General features: G+C 37.6%; 1 protein-coding gene across 2 annotated transcripts in view; it reads left to right on the plus strand.

The window, feature by feature from the left end:
• The window catches only part of Bbox1 (gamma-butyrobetaine hydroxylase 1), a 76547-nt gene that overhangs the window by 18944 nt on the left and 40380 nt on the right, over positions 1–17223 (plus strand). For both annotated transcript variants that reach the window (XM_074043148.1, XM_020155253.2), the window contains exon 5: positions 9820–10018. In XM_074043148.1, coding sequence (XP_073899249.1) covers positions 9820–10018 — 199 coding nt within the window. The remainder of the gene's footprint in view (positions 1–9819; positions 10019–17223) is intronic.

Raw genomic sequence — 17223 nt, forward strand, 5'->3', positions numbered from 1 at the left:
AAAAAACTAAGGAAAACCAGAGGAGAGATGAGCCCTCTAATGGGAGCAGATGGTCTAAAATAATCCTTCTTCACACACAGCCTTTTCCATCTCAGCAGATGGCACCTCTCACTCTATAGTATGCAGGTGCATTCTACCCATCCAACTTACAAAACACTGTATTAGCCCTGTCATCAAAATGATACACAACCCAACCATATCTCACCACCTCCTTTGTCGCTGCTCTGTCGAAACTACATCATAGGCCTTTCTTCCCACACCTCTTCCACCACTCCCACCCCACTGTTTGTCTTAACATGTTGAAGCATTTGCTGTATGCCAGTCACTGCAATCCATGTTTAATTATGTATCACCCCATTTAATCCTGATGATAACTCCACAATGGTGGTATTGTTATTATGGCCATTTTACATGGTAGGAAATGAGGCTGATAGAAACTAAAACTAGTCCAAAGAGAAAGAAGTAACAGAGCCAAGTTTGACTAAAAGCATTTGCAGTATTGAATGTCTCCCCCCTCTCTTTTCAGTGGTCATAGCTGTGTGTGTGGGTTTCTCTCTCAGTTATTGCTCTGAATGGTCATTGTCTGTGTACTCCACTCTCTACCCCAACAGACAGTTGAAATCTAGGGAATAACAAGTATTAGTGGTAGACTCCATTCATCGAGCATCTATCACACACTGTGAATTTATTCATTCATTATCTTAATTAGTGACTACTGTGTACCAGGCACTGGGGCTGGGGGCTCATTGGGGAGCAAAACATGAAAAGGACTCTGGCCCTTAGGAGTTTACATATTAGTAGAGAAAGTGATTAATAATGTACATTTATATCTCCAGAGCATCAAGTGCTGAAAAGGATATAGACATAGACACATTGATGTTGTGGTGGAAGCAGATGGAAGTTCTTATCTGAGTGCTTCTATTTTTTCACTGAAATAAGAAAGAAAGTCATTAGCTGGTTCTAAGGCAAAAGAGGAACTATGGGGAGTTTGAGATAGACAACATGAGGAACAGTGAGTGGGGGAGTTTAAGATTAGTTAACTACAGAAGAGCTGTCATGCAGTAAGTCTCGTGTTTTTTCCAAAATCAGCTGCTCTGGTTCAAAAGTGAATGTTAAGTTCTTTACATACACAATCTCATTTAAATTTCACATAAACAGTGTAGGTTATTTTCAACCTGTGTTTTCCAGATGAAGACGCTGAACTTAGAGTTTCTCGCTTTCTAAAGGACATGGAAATAAGAAGTATTGGAATTCATATTTGAGCTTAGATTTGTCCCCTTCAGACTTTAAGTCATTAACTTTGACACAAAATTCCTATTAGAAGGACCCACATACTCATCTTCACATGTGCTTAGGAATTTTCCAATGAACCTGGTTCAGAAATGAAGTGTTTGAACACAGGAGGAGAAGATATGACGAACATGCAATTCTTATCTTTCTGGTTGGCTGTAAAGTTCATATGAGTCAACAGAGTTGAGGCTGCCAAAAAGACCAATTAGAAATGCACTGCATTAATAAAAACACAGTAGTGAGTCCACCATGCAGGCATAAGCCAGACCACAGTTACAATATTGTGTCCAATTCAAGACATAAATGTTGTCATAAGGCATCAACCCATTTGAAGCCATCATCTAAAGGAGAGCAGAAAAGACTATGGAGGATGGGGTTCCCATACAGCATGAAGCAGCAACATGGGAGAGGAAATAAACTACTCAGCCTTGGAGAAATTTATAATAGTAGCTGTGAATGTGAACGTCTCCAGTTCGTTCACATTCTGCGTAATTCTGGAAAACAGAATTGGGGTTTAAAAGAAGGAGACAAAGGTAGATTGTGCTTCACTGTAAGGAAGAAGCTTATGGTAAGTGGAGCTTGTCTGAAGTGCTCCATTCATAGATGTGAGTTCATCCATGTAATCGAATGGGATCAAAATGGTGTTCTGTAACCTTTTTGTGGTATCATAGTGGATAGCCACAGCAAGGACAGATGGTAGCACCCATACCTACTCTAGGGAAGTCTGGAATGATAAGCTCTTTTTATTGTATTCTTTGGTGCTTATTTTTCTTCACTATAAAGCTCCTTCATTCAATGTCATATTGTGTGGGTACTCCAGTTTTGATACATGTTAGTTGTGTGATCTTGGGCCATTTAAGCCCTTGTGCCTGCTTCCTTATCTGTGCAATTGAAACAGTAATAGAGTTTATCTTATGGAATTGTTGTAAGGGTTACATGAATTAATCCATATCAAGTGCTTAGAAGAGTGCCTGAAATCTAGTGTTCAATAAACATTAGCTCCCATTATTTGTAATTATTCATCATGCACTGTGTCACTTCATTGTTTTATGTGTTCTTGTTTTCTCCAGCTAGATAGTCATTCCTGTCACAGGGCTGAGCAGCATATAGAAATTCCAACCACCTAAAAGTTCAAAATGAAAATATGTTTCTCTTCTTCTGACTAGCTTAAACTTGTTTAAAAACCTCATTTATACATTCTCAAAGATACTTTTAAAGCTCAGTAAGTTTGTCATCTAGAGAAAGGATTTTATGGATTTCTTCATCTTTTAAAATACTAAGTAAGATGTGCTCAAACACTGTCCCAATTTGAAGACATCTAGTCCCTAGTGATTATTACAAGGTAAGCAAAGATTTATTTAGGCCTTAGAACATATTTATGTTCTAAGAACCTAGTAGGTAGCAGCCCTAGACTAAATATCGGGGGGAAGGAGGAAAAGGAGTAATATTGGTGAGGAAATAAATATAAGTGGCAGTGGCATGATCCCCAGTTCCTGAGAATTTAAAGCCTAGTGGAAGATGCAAAAACAAAGTTCTGCCACATCAAAATAGTTCCCAGAGGTTGTTGACCATTGTTATAGGCCAATCCTGTACCCCCATAAGCACTTAACACAATTATTTTGGAGGTACTGAGATTTTAACTAAGGGCTTCATGCTTGCTAGGCAGGCACTGCACCATTTGAGCCACTCTGCCAATCATTTTTTGTGTTGGTTATTTTCAAGATAGGGTTTTTCCCTTCCTTCCTTCCTTCTTTCTCTCCTTCCCTCTCATTCTCCTTTTTCCTTTTCTTTCCCTTCCTTCCTTCCTTCCATCCCTCTTTCCTTTTTTCCCACTCTTCATCCTCTCTCCCTCCTTCCTTCCTTCTTTCTCTGCCTCCCTCTCATCCTCCTATTTCCCTTCCTTCCTTCCTCCCTTCACTCCCTGCCTCCCTACTTCCTTCCTTCCTTCCTTTGTCTCTCTGTCTTTTTTCTTTCCTTTTCTTTTTGGTGTCCTGGGATTGAACCCAGGGCTTTCTGCTTGCTAGGCAAGTGCTCTACCACTTGAGCCCTTTTTTGTTTGTATTTGTTTTTTAGATAGGGTCTTGCTAACTTTTCCTGGTAGCTCCCAACTTGAAATCCTCCTGCCTTTACCTCCCAAATAGCTGGGATTACAAGCATGCACCACCACACCAACACCCTAACAAGTCTTTCAATAAGTACCTGTTGAATCAGACTTCAACATAAAGACATAAGCACTGTGACTGAGGTGTGCACCAGTCCTGGGGAGTGGGGAGAGCAAAGATGATAGACACCTAACCCACCCTTAGCAGACCCAAGAGGTTTCTAGAAGCAAGACATTGCACAGGCTATCAGTTCACCTCATCCCCTATGTGCCATCAGCTTTCTACCACAGACCTGCCCCTCTCTTTCTGTATGAGAGAGCACCACTGGCCAGAAAGACCTAAGACGGAATGTCCAGAGGAGTAGTGCTTCACCAGGAGGTGTGGGTGTGGCTGGCCTATGTCCCTCAGTGTCCTTGCCCCATGGCTGGGACACCTCTTCTGCATATTCTTCAGTGTCTCCATGAGGTCCAGCAGTGATCAGCCTCTATTGCCAAAAGCAGCAACCCATCCACTAAAATTCCTCTAAAGGCCTTCTTCCATGTTCTACTCCCCTACCTCCTGTTTGTGCTTCCAGGGACACTGCCATTTAATTTCTCATCTCAGGAACGTCTCAGTAAGAGAGGACGAGTGACCAGAATCTTGAAAGACATGCAAAGTTCACTAGATAAGAAGTAAAGAGCAACTGGGTGCAGTGACACACAGCTGTAATCCCAGCTATTCAGGAGGCAGAGACTGGGAGGATTGTGGTTTAAGGTCAGCAGAGGCAAAAATTAGTGAGACCCAATCTCAACCAATAAGCTGAGCATGGTGGCTGGTGATTATGATCACAGCTACACGGGAATCATAGGTAGGAGGATCATAATCTAAGGCCCTGGCAAAAACAGGAGACCTTACCTGAAAAAATAACTAAAGCAAAACAGGATTAGAGGCTTAGCTCAAATGATAGAGCACTTGCCTAGCAAGCATACGGCCTTGAGTTCAAACTCCAGTACTATCCCCAAAAAGTAAAAAAGCATTGAAAAAGGCAAAATCCCTGAAGGGAGGAAAAGAAAGTCAAAACTCCATTTCCATCTTCTCAGCTATCTTTCCTCTATTCAGCATCAGATTTTGTTTTCAGCAGGGCCCTTAGAATGTGTTTCTAGGAAAGGCAGTAAGATTGGCTGATGTCCTGCACTTAAGATAAGGCAGTTCAGAGCCAAAAGTTCATTTTGGTGCAGGGGCACAGAAGATCCTAAACTCTAAAAATAACACCTTGAAAACCAGCATGCTCCCCTCACGAATCTTTAACTAAAGAACTTCTTTGTGTCTTTTCCTTTCTGAAATATAACTCAGGACAAGGGAATGTGGTGCTTAACCCTCAGAAGGAAACCTTGTACAAATGGTTCCTTGAAAGCCAGCATGTAGCCTGTTCATGAATTTTATGATGTGTGAAGCACATGTTAGAGGAAATATTTATTAGCAAGACCATAAATTAAATTAGTGAGGGTGGTTCATACCTTAGATATTCCATCATTTTCCATTCTGTTTATGTATACAGACACAAGTGAGAATTTTAAGTTGGTTTTTAATGTGTTCTCCCCACAAATGATTTATACTAGTCAATGTATTTTCTTTTGGTTCCCCAACAGTTGTGTTTTGCAATTGAGGGAAAATGCTTTAAATTACTCTCTTGATGTAAATGTTTAATATTCTGTGCAGATACCACAGAGTGATTTTCCAGATGGGTTTAATGAAATACAGTATGACTTCTCCCTAAAAATTAGATTATTTGACATTCAAGACAATGTGATGAATTTAGAAACTGGCTCTGAACGTCACAATCAATAATAATGGGGTGTGTGTGTGGCTTACGTTCAAGCATAGGTTCTTTGATGGGCTGTGACCCTTAGTCCCTGATTTCAGAAAACCTTCGACAGAGCACTCCAAAGTAAGAGCTACTGTTTAAAAAAATTGTGAACTCTGCAGAACTTAAAAACCATTGTAACCAGGCTGGGGTATAGAGCACTTTCCTAGCATGCAAAGGGTCTTGGATTCAACCACCAGCACTGCAAAAATAAATGAATAAATAAACAAACATATTGTAACCACACTCTGATAATAAAATCCCGAAAATTAAATAATATTTATAATTTGGACTGTGCTAGACATTGTTTTCTACTGGAGTCTGTGAATATGCTTAATTTTACATGTATCAAGAGGAACATTTATTACAAGAATCTACAGCTTTCTGTCTTGTGAAAAGAAACAGTGTATGTATATGTATGTACATTGTTTCATAATGGAGAAAAGAAGTCAAAAACAAAAGTTCATTAAAACATGATATAAATGTACATACTATGATTCCTAAATAGATTCTTCTTGAATGCATGAGTCATAATAAAAACTCTTAATTCCATCATATGAAAATACTTTTGATGTCTATTAATTTTATTTCCTTGCTATATACTCACTGAAACTGGAAGGTGACATTGGCCTCCAGTAAAACCAAAAAGCCTATCACCACATACATTGGCCTGAGTTAGGGAAAGGAAGCTAGTTGATTTTTAAAAATGCAAAACCTTGGTTCATTTCGCCAAGGTGAATAGCAATGTTGTTGCAGTGTCGAGCAGTAAGCCCTACTCCTGATATTTTCTCTGCATTGAAAATCCTGACTAGGAGCCAAGATTTATCTTTAAGCACACATGCTTGAGCAAGTTCAGACAAAGCATTCCTCATTGTAACTCACTCTGCTTTCTTTAGAATCTAAATTTCCTTTCCAGAACAAGCTCTGGACATTTAGACACAGGATATAAAAATACCTGTGGTGACAGTATTTCAAGGCATCAAATGTTTATGTATACTTGTTCAAGTTACAGACTTGGGGATCAGTCCCCTGGATTTAACTAATTAGCTTGGCAAATCATTAGCTCCCTGCCCTGGATCTCTGTTCCTTTCTCTATAACATGGCAATACTGAAAACACCTAACCCATGTATTTGTCATGAAGATTAAAAGAAGCATCAAGACCTGGGCCTGACTCCTAGAAAACATTCAGCAAATATTAACTATTATTATTAGTCTTCCATGTACCAGGCACTGTTCAAGGCATCCTGTATGATCTCATTGCATGATCATAAAAGAGCTACAGGGTAAATATAACTGCCCTGGTTTTGTTTTTATTTTTTCTTTTTTTATTATATTATTTTCGTGCTGGGCATGCATTGTCCTGATTTTATAAATTAAGAGACTGAAACTCAGAGTAGTAGCCAAGAAACTAGCTGATAAGAGGCAGGACAATAAGTCAAACCCAGGCTTCTCTGCAAACATGTTCAACCTGTGTGCATTCTGTCTAATACAGTACCAGTTACTACAATGATTCAAATTTTAGTTTAAGTTAATTAAAATTAAAGAAAGTAAAAAAGTTTAGTTTCTGAGTTCAAGCAGCCACTTATCAAGTCTCAATGGCCATATGTTGCTAATAGCTATAGCCCTGGACTGTGCAGATACAGACTATTCCCACCTTTGCAGAATATACTACTCTGCCTCTTCAGGCTGGTTGTAATAGATGTTCATTAATAAATTACTAAACCTTTGTGATAAAGAAAACACATTTGCAATAAATAGCCATATAGAGAACAGCTTTTTTCTTTCTCTTTTTATGGTACTGGAATTGAACTTTCTGGGCAAGTATATAACCACGAGAGCTACATGCCTCCTCCCTTTCGCTTTGACTTTGTTTTTCATGTAGTGCCTCATGCTTTTGCCCAGGCTGGCCTCAAACCATGGTCCTCCTAGCTCTTCTTCTCAAGTAGCTAGAATTACAGGCATGTACCACCATGTCTGGTTGACAATAGCTAATTCTATCCAACGAGCTTCATGGGATGGAAAATATGTCCTTACACAGATATCACAGTACCCAGAATCTAGCAGAATCTTCAGTGTAGTTTAGACAACCCTTCTTGTTCAATAATAAGAACTGAGAATGAAAAATTCTGAAGTAAATATAAAAACATCAATCAATTATCTAACATCTCATCTACTTCTACTATTCCATGGGCCCCTGTTTTTCACTTGAAGCACAATAAGCTTCACACTGTTTTCAGTGTTTCTTTAGGTTTGGGGATATAGTCCACTTAGGAGTCAGTTTTTTTAAAAAGGAGATAGTGATTCTTTTTGTTTTGTTTCATTTTGTTTGTTTTATTATTTATATGTGCATACAAGGCTTGGGTCATTTCTCCCCCCTGCCCCCGAGATAGTGATTCTTTGTAACACTGATTATTTTACCCAGGACATTTTCCTCTTAACTGGAAACCAAATGACCTTTCTAATTAGGCAGTCGATATGCAATATTTGTGACATTTTATCACCCTCTTTTTGCAGGCCATTGTGATTGGTGTCAGCTGGGAATTTAAAATATAATGAGAAAATGGGAGTATCAAAGTAAACAGCCACATATTCAATATTCAAAATAAAGCCAAGTAGATTGCATCTTTGAAAAGACTTTCTTTCATATAAAGCCAACTCTGCTTGATTTTAGAAGAAATACTTGAGGTACTGGAAACAGACCTGGGAACACCATGCATGTAAAGGAGTAGCTGGGGACCATAGAAAGAACATTTGGTAGAGATCAGAATATCAATACCTCCATAGTATTTTGAACATACTTCAACAATATCTTTTACCATATTGTGTCTGATTCTACCATAGACTGTGAGCTCCTTAAACTCACTGCCTATCAATAGTGACATGGTAAAATGTTGGGTTTATTGAACAGAGAAGCCAACAAATAATTCCTAGGTGGATAATACACTCAAGAAATACCAAGAACCTGTATGTAAAACCATCCTCCTTTCCCCAAAAAACAATTATAATTGCTATCCTGAAACCTTCATACCTCATTGTCTTATGGCCTCACATAACTTTCTCTGAGCTAATACAACATGGTCTGTGTGCTTACCAACTTCTCTTTGCCAAGGTGACTTGGTTACTAGTCTATTAGTTCCACAGAAATTAAAGAATTAAAATGAGAAATTAGGAACCAGTAGCTAGATATCAGTTTGACTTCCTGAGATGAAACATCAACTCAGTCAAGCCTATAGAATGTGTTTAATACTAAAGGATATTAATTGAATTAATGCAGCTGCTAGGGAAACCTAATTTATAGTCTGTAATTTACTCCTTAAAAATTCTGGCTGTTTTGCAAGCTGTTGTGCTCAATAACTTAGAAATTTTGGCAATATATGTGCATTAATAGCCTAATTAGATATTCCTAATACACACACACCCCTCCTCACTACTGAAAATGTCCTCATGCAGCTAGCTGGTAGAAGCACAAAAAGTACTTCTCTGTATATGTATATATCTTTTCATTACTAAAGTTACTATCTCACTCCTAAAAAAATGTTCCTACTTCATGCTGACATCAGAGGAAATGAGTTCTGGTCCACTTAGTGCAAGAGGCACTGATTCATTCTTCCTTCTTAATTTGGGAGCTATGGGGTTGGTTTCCGAAACATGACATATTCCCCAGTTAGAAAAGTAAGCAGTGTTCAGGATGATACTGAGATTATGAGTTCTCATTCTGTCACTTGGTAGGAAGGTTCGCTATCCTCATGCAATTTCACTCTCAAGAAAGAAAAAACAAATGGATTAGCTAGCGTTAAGTCCCTCTTGAATGCTGTTGTTAGTATCCCAATTGTTTCCCTTGGCAAAATTATATTTCTTCTGTGTTCCACTTCCTTTGGGAGAGCCTGTTTTACAAGCCAATTATTTTGATATTTGTTTTCTTTTATATTTTCTCAAGTAAACATGTTTATGAGCATTTAATCATCAGGAATGAAAGAGCTAAGGAAAGGCATTTGACCCTATTCCCTGCCACACTCTCACCAAAGGGTCTATGCATTCCAAGAATCCACCTTTACTCTTCCTTCCCCATGGCCAGCTCTTGCTGACCCCAAAGAACAACTTAATCCCAGAGATAGTTTCTAATCAGGCACAATAAAAGGAAGAACGAGCTGTACCTACCCTCCCTCCAAAATAAGCATATGCTGTTCTAGTCCTGCATTCCGGTTTTATCATTTATTTGGAGTTGAGCAATATAACTTGACTGCTAACACACCCAAGATCTCAGGGTTACTTCTAAGCAGTTTCTGGGTAGAAGAAGTTCCAGGGACATACAGACCAAGAACTATTCATCATCTAAGCAATGATGAGAAAATGAGGCATATTGAAAACAAGCTTTGGCCACACAGTGGACAGGAGGCATATAATACACTGGCATGATTCCAAGGGAGGAAGGCCTGATGACAGGCATTCCTGGTATGACTAGTATTTGGTTAACTCCATGATATCTCAAAGAGCAACTCCAATGAACTAGTCCTATTGCTAAGATTATTGTTTTATATAAAAGCAACATAACTCCACCTGGTTTCTTTTTTATTAATTCACAGAATATCAATATTGGGGCTCAGAGCTACAGCTACCTACCCTAAATTTTGAAGATGTCTTAAAAAATGATGAACAAGCATACGAGTGGCTCTCCAGCCTCAAAAAAGTAGGCATTGTGAGGCTCACTGGAGCCTCTGACAAACAAGGAGAAGTTACAAAACTTGGGAAAAGGATCGGTTTCCTATATCTCACATTTTATGGGTAAGTCACCAGATGTTTTGTATTTTGCCATCACAAATACTGTTAGTATTTCTTTCCCAGAGGGGGGTACTCTTTTGATTAAAGATACAGAAATGTCCATAATGTCTTACGTAGAAAGCCACATGGAAAGAGGAGGCTAAAACACTATTTTTCTGAGAATGATTATAATTTTTAAGAAACCTAAAAGGTCAAAGACATAAGGCTGGTTACAGCCTGGCATGTTAGACTTCTCAAGCTGTCATAGCAAAATGCCGTATTCGGTGTAACTTAAACAACAGAAATTTGTTTTCGCAAAGATCTGCAAGATGAAAGTCCAAGATCAAGGTGCTGACAGGATTAGTTTCTGGTGAAGCCTGTTTTTCTAGCATGTAGATCCACCTGGTCTTTCCTCTGTGAATAGCACACTCACTCTTTCTTCCTCTTCTTCCCTAGTCTTACTGAATTAAGACCTTACCCTTACTTTATTTAACCTTAACTACCTCCATAAAGGACATATCTCCATATACATTAGGGTTTCAACACATGGATTTGGGGATATGCAATGCAGCCTACAACACAGGATGGAAGATTCTGTTTCTCTCAAGAGTTTTGTAAAGTACTCAATTTTATAAATGTTAAAAGGGTGTTTTTTTTTTTTTTTTTTAAGTTTTACCTCTCAAGAGTTGTCACAAAGTAATGGATCCTGGGGAATTGAAACCAGCCACCAGATGTAGTAAAGGATAAAACTAACATCCAGAAAATTGAGCCTGTGTGCTTTAGTAAGTAACAGGAAATATAAATTAATTTTAACTTTGGAACAAGAAGCTATTTTCATCAAGAATTTTCTAGAAAGTAACATTAGTTATAGAAAGTTAAATAGTAACAACAGGAAACACTTATCTGGAAGTGAGGGGTATTATTGAATTTCAAATCACCTTGTGCAAGACGGATACAATTATTCTTGGACTCATATAGTTGAGAGCACCAGAACTGAAAGGGACCTTCAAAATCCACAGATTGCAAACTGGTAGCACACAGGCTATATTTAGATGTATTTGATTTGGCCTACATGATGTTGAAAGAAAATGGAATTAGTTGTCAACACTTAAAAACTGGGAGACTTTAAATTTATGTGGATCTATCTTTTTCTGAAAAATCAAGTCTAGCAACAATTGAGCTGAAACTCAACATGACAAAAATCTGTTTGACATAAGCAGAAGCTCTACCTTGACGAGTTTGCCCAAGTCCTCTTCTCATCCCAAACCTGCAAGAGTCCCTCTAGGAGTTTGCCACCCCTAATCTAGAGTAAGCCCTAGACAAAAGCTCAAGAACGTGCAATCACTTGGCTTCAATAATTTGAGCAAGTTTATTCATGGCAAAAGATACTACCATATTTAGATTTGGAAAAACCTAGACCCCTCCCCAGACTAAGAACTTACTTATACCATTAGCATATTGCCTTATATAAAATTTGTATGTCCCCATCATTTGCAAGGATTTGTGATGCCTTAGAGATTAAAATGATAGCAGAAAAGGAAATTATTATAATACTCAAGTATATTATTTGTTCTTTAGTTATTCTAAGATCTCTGAAATAGATACTATCCTTCAGTTCACTGTTAAGGAATCTGAAACCCATAGAATTTATTTGCAATCCAAGTTCTCATGAGTAGTAATAAAAGAATCAGACAGTATAAATCTGGGTTTACTTCTCCATATTTCTGTTAAATTATTACTAATAAAAGAAAAAAGAACATGGAAAAGTTGCTTTCAGATGCTGGAATTAAACAGAACACTTCAGAATAAATTTCTTCTACGTTATTTTACTCAGTTTTTATTTGCTAACAGAAAGCTTTTTGCATCTATTCCAATGCACTTCACAATTTCATAATAGTGATCAAATTTTGGGACTCTTTTTTGGAGTTCCCTAGATCTATCCACTCAGGGACAGAATCTTAGTACTGATTTATGATTTGTCTTTTGTTTGTTTTGTTTCTACAAGTCCCATAAAAGGGCTTAATAACTTGGCCAGTAACCTAATATTGTGAAATTTATTGGAATAAATATGAAAGGTCTGTTGTCAAAACAAATCAGAAACTCCTACTTTTCCATTTTCTTTATCCTCGACATTCCATCTAACTAGAGAGGCTGATCCTCTTCCATCTTGCCTTCTTTCTCTACATATGTCAGGAAATGCTTTCTGTTTGCCACCTTATCCCTGTATCCACAACTCATTACCAAAATCTCTCCTTTTTTTTTTTTTTTGGCAATTTTTAATTCTCTACCTCCAGAACTGTGACTGCAGTCATTGTTTTGTTTGCTTGTATTTTGTTGTTGTCGTTGTTGTTAAGATAATGAGATAACTAAATATTTTGTATGAAGTTATCCCTCTGTTCCTCTCCTCTTTACAGTAATATGAGAAAGTAATACTGAAGTTTGAGTAACATGAAATTTAAAAGAATACTCAGGAATGTCCCCTAGTATTCTAAGGGATACCTACAATGGTACATCTCAACTTGAACTACGTGTTGGAATAGGCAGTTTTTAAAATACAGACAAAAGGGTTCTGTCTCCAGAGGCTTTTCTTTAATTGGACTGTATCTTTTAAAAAAACTTGGCAGGTAATTCTCGCATGTAGCCAAAGTTGAGAGTATCTGGTTGAGATGAAGAGATACTTCAAGACAAACAGGTCTCAGCTGCAGTAGAACTTGGGTGCTTTACATCCTCTAAACTCTCACAACTAATGTGCACCTAACATGTTCTTCTTTCTATGTTGTTTTTGTCTGGACATGACTGATCCTCATGATGGAAACAGTAGCAGCCTTAAACAAAGTCCCTATTGTTCCGATCTCTGTTTCTCCATTGACAAAGTATCTTATTCTTGGTTTGAAAACTAAATGATTAGTGAGTACATGAGTAGACTATATAAATGAAGACAATAAAATGTAAAAGAGGGATTGTCAAAAATGGAAAGGGGGTAGGGAAAGGAAAGTTGGTGCAAGGTAAACTGCTTCTTAAGCAGATTTGTCAAAGAATCTTGTGATGGCTTTTGCTTAGATACCAAAACAAGAATAGCTGGTTGGTGGTGCCACTTTAAACATGCCTGCCTCAGAAAACAAATACTTACCTAACACTTCCATTCAAATAAGAGTTACATGGGCTGTCAGACTGGCTCAAATGGTAGAGAACCTGCTTAGCAAGAATAAGGCCCTAAGTTCAAGCCCCAGTACCACTAAAAAAAATAGTAATCTATCAAATAGAGCTATTATTTTGGAGAATTTTAAATGTAGGCATCTAAAATAAGAAACAAGAGTAACTCTTTTCAGTTCTTGGCTGTCATCTCAAAGGTTAAGTGGTTGGTTGGAAGAATTAAAAATAATAGATTCCAGCATTGCATTCATTCTTCATATGTAGTTGGCAAAGAGTAAATGCTGAATGAATAAATGCTTTCCTAAGACCAGACGCAGTGGTTCATGCCTATAATCCTAGCTACTAAGGAAGCAGAGATTGGGAGAATGACAGTTGGAGGCCAGCCTGGGCAAAAAAGTCAGTGTGACTCCATCTTAACCAATAGCTAGGCATGTTAGAATACTCCTGTCTCCCAAATACATGGGAAGCATAAATAAAAGGATCACAGTCCAGACTTGTTGGCAGAAAACATGTGATATCTATTCCAAAATAACTAAAAACAAAAAAGAAGTGGGTAGGGTCTAGGGTCATGATTCAAGTGCCACTAACAATCTTGGGGCTCTGAGTCAACCTCCAGTACCATCCCCACCAAGTCAATTACATGAATGCCTAGATTTTTTTCAGGACCATAGAACATCAGATGAATGTAATAATTATTGCAGCATTTCATAATTACAAACATGTTTAACTAAATCAGAATGGTAATCAATCAAGTTACAAAAGTGTACATCATTTCCACATCTGCATTTTCTCAGATGCTTGCCATTATTTTGTCAGCACATCTTCTAGAAAGTTTTTTTCTTTCATGCAAGTATATGAAATGCTCAGTAACCCTAATGCCCCAGTGATGAAAGCTAAAGTCTGGGAAAGAACTCCCACTGTCAATTTTGTGAAAAGACAAGATGTGGAGAGAATATAAAAATGTAAACTGTGTATGAAGATTTAAACCTTTGATTTGGAGCTATGCAGTTTTTATAAGGTTATACCATAAAAGTCCATACCACCCTACCAGAAAATTAATAAATTAACAATAATAACTTTCCAAAGTCCCTTCAAAAAGTTTTAAAGAGATTTATCTGAATCTCATGACATAATTTAACCCAATGGAAAGTAGTCATTGTAAACTATACCTGCCTGTAAAGTTAGAATGTTAGGATACATCAAGCATGTATCCTACAGAGTAAATCCCCAAACAACTACAATTTCTGCCAATAAAAGAGAATATCTTTCTTGAATAACAAAATGTGCAAGGCAGTATTCTAGGCATTTAGTTCTAAACTGATTCAAGATTTTACTTTATAGAAAATTGTCTTTGGCGACTGCTATATATGGATGAATGTAAATACCTGAGTTAGCTTCTTCTAAGTAATCCAGACCAATAAAAATTCCATTAAGAGCAAGGAACAGACTGAGGAGAAACCAGACATTACAAATAAGGTAACATAGTGACAGAGTGCCTGCATAGCAAGTAGTAGGCCCTCAGTTCAAACAACAACTGAGGGAACAAAACAATCTATACATGCCAACAACAGTTCAAAGGAGATGAATGCTCTCCCAAAATGGTACAAATTATGGCCAAAAAGCAGCCATATTTATCTAACAATATGATCTTTAAAGAGAATAAAGTCCAACTCCCCAAACTTTATATAAGCTACCATTGTATAAGTAGGCATGGCAATAATAAATATATTTTTTAGTTAAGACTATGCCATGTAAGGCATCCCCACTTCCCCATCCTCAAGCTAATCCAACTCAGATGGAAGCTGTTTTTACCACATCCCATTCTTCCCCATTGCTGGCATAAGCCAGTGAAACTAAGACATATGTATCTCATTGTCATTGTCATATTGAACTCCTTGCTGTCAGAAATGGTGGCCTAAGCAGAATTATGTTTTTTGTAGTAGCTCAATGACTATTTCCTCAAAGAAAAGCAGCAAGAAACAACTGCAGCCACAGTTCCTTTCAAAATTGTTCACTCAGGACTACTTCCTTCCCTTCCTACCTAACCCTTTCTTTCTGCATGCATCTTCTTTGTTTTCCATTGCCTGACTTTTTGTTCTGTTGACAGTCAGCCTAGGCCAAATCGCTTCTGTTTTGGACTGCCATTTTTGTATTTCTTACCGTTCTCACTGGATCTACTAACTTGTTCCTCCTTCCTTACAGCCACCACTCCTACTATAATCCCTTCTCCCCCTTGATCTGACAACCTCTCTGCAGTTTTAGGGAGAAGTCCCCTCTCCTAAGCTCTCTGCTCTCACTGCCAGTACCTCATCAGTTCTCAATCCCAGGACTTAAAATAAAACAAAATAATTACTTTACTTCACACACAAATGAGCCAGTTTTGCATTTTGAATGGCCCATTTGTAAAGCAGAGTGGAAATACTCCTCTCATAAACAAATTCTCTCTCTTAAAAAAATTGTGTTACTTTATAACACACAGTAAGGGAATTTCTACTTTTTTGTTGAAGATTCTAACACTAATGGTAACACTTGCAGTTTTAAAGACACTATTGTTTGTTTACTGGGTTGTACAGCCGTTAAAGACTATAATTTTATTTTTTTTATTATTTTATTATTCATATGTGCATACAAGGCTTGGGTCATTTCTCCCCCCTGCCCCCACCCCCTCCCTTACCACTCACTCCACCCCCTCCCTCTCCCCCCACCCCCTCCCTTACCACCCACTCTGCCCCCTCCCTCTCCCCCCCTCAATACCCAACAGAAACTATTTTGGCCTTATCTCTAATTTTGTTGAAGAGAGAGTATAAGCAATAATAGGGAGGAACAAGGGTTTTTGCTGGTTGAGATAAGGATAGCTATACAGGGAGTTGACTCACATTGATTTCCTGTGCAAGTGTGTTACCTTCTAGATTAATTCTTTTTGATCTAACCTTTTCTCTTGTTCCTGGTCCCCTTTTCCTATTGTCTTTTGTTGCTTTTAAGGTATCTGTTTTAGTTTCTCTGCGTTAAGGGCAACAAATGCTAGCTAATTTATTAGGTGAAAGACTATAATTTTAATAAGACTATATAGAGCTCTCCTTGCAAAAGGCAAAAATATTCTTGTAAAAGGCAAGAATAAGCCCTGAAAATTCCATTTCTTATTAGTTGGGCAACTAAGGCTAGATCCAAATACTATTATTTACACAAACTCATTTGGCAGAGAAACAGAAGAAAAGAGTTAGGAGAAGAGGGGCTGAAAATTCCTTTTCTTATTAGTTAGGCAACTAATGCTAGATACAAATATTATTTACATAGACTCCTTTGACAGATAAAGAGAAGGAAAAAGAAAGGTTTAGTTGTATCATTTCAAAAAAAAGAGTGTTTAGCACTTTATACTGATAATGTATGCCTAAACAGGGAATTTACAACTCATAATTTTTTTTTTATTCATATGTGCATACAAGGCTTGGGTCATTTCTCCCCCCTGCCCCCACCCCCTCCCTTACCACCCACTCCGCCCCCTCCCTCTCCCCCCTACCCCCTCTATACCCAGCAGAAACTATTTTTCCCTTATACAACTCATAATTTACATGTTTACTCTACTTATAACGACTAGTCAGGTTATCTTTTGAAGTTTGTGCATTTCATTATTATACTGAGTTCCTTGCTGACAGAAATGGTATACTAATCCAAGTGATACCTTTAGCACTAACTCAATGTTTGACACACAATTAACTGTAAGGAAACTTTACTGAAATGAAATGTGTGCTAAGGTATTAAAGACTTTCATCAGACCAAGGCATCAAAAATTGTTTCTTAGTATTGTTGGCATTTGTCAGTTCTTAGTTCAAAAATTAAACTTACGAGCAATGCAAAGTGACTTTTCATCAGAAAGTCAAGCACAAGAAGATAAAACTTTCAACCTTAGCTAGTATAACTACTTTCTTTCCAAATTTGATTCCAGAAGGTCAAAGTTGGTTTTTTTTGTCTAAAGTTACATTAATACATACAGCAAGGGTTAGACTGGTAAGAATGATGGAGTGAAAATGCGAGCAATCTTTCCTGAAATATTAACTTCAGGAATAAAATTAAGACAA

Source organism: Castor canadensis, chromosome 1 (genome assembly GCF_047511655.1).
Source record: "Castor canadensis chromosome 1, mCasCan1.hap1v2, whole genome shotgun sequence".
NCBI classification, from domain to species: domain Eukaryota; kingdom Metazoa; phylum Chordata; class Mammalia; order Rodentia; family Castoridae; genus Castor; species Castor canadensis.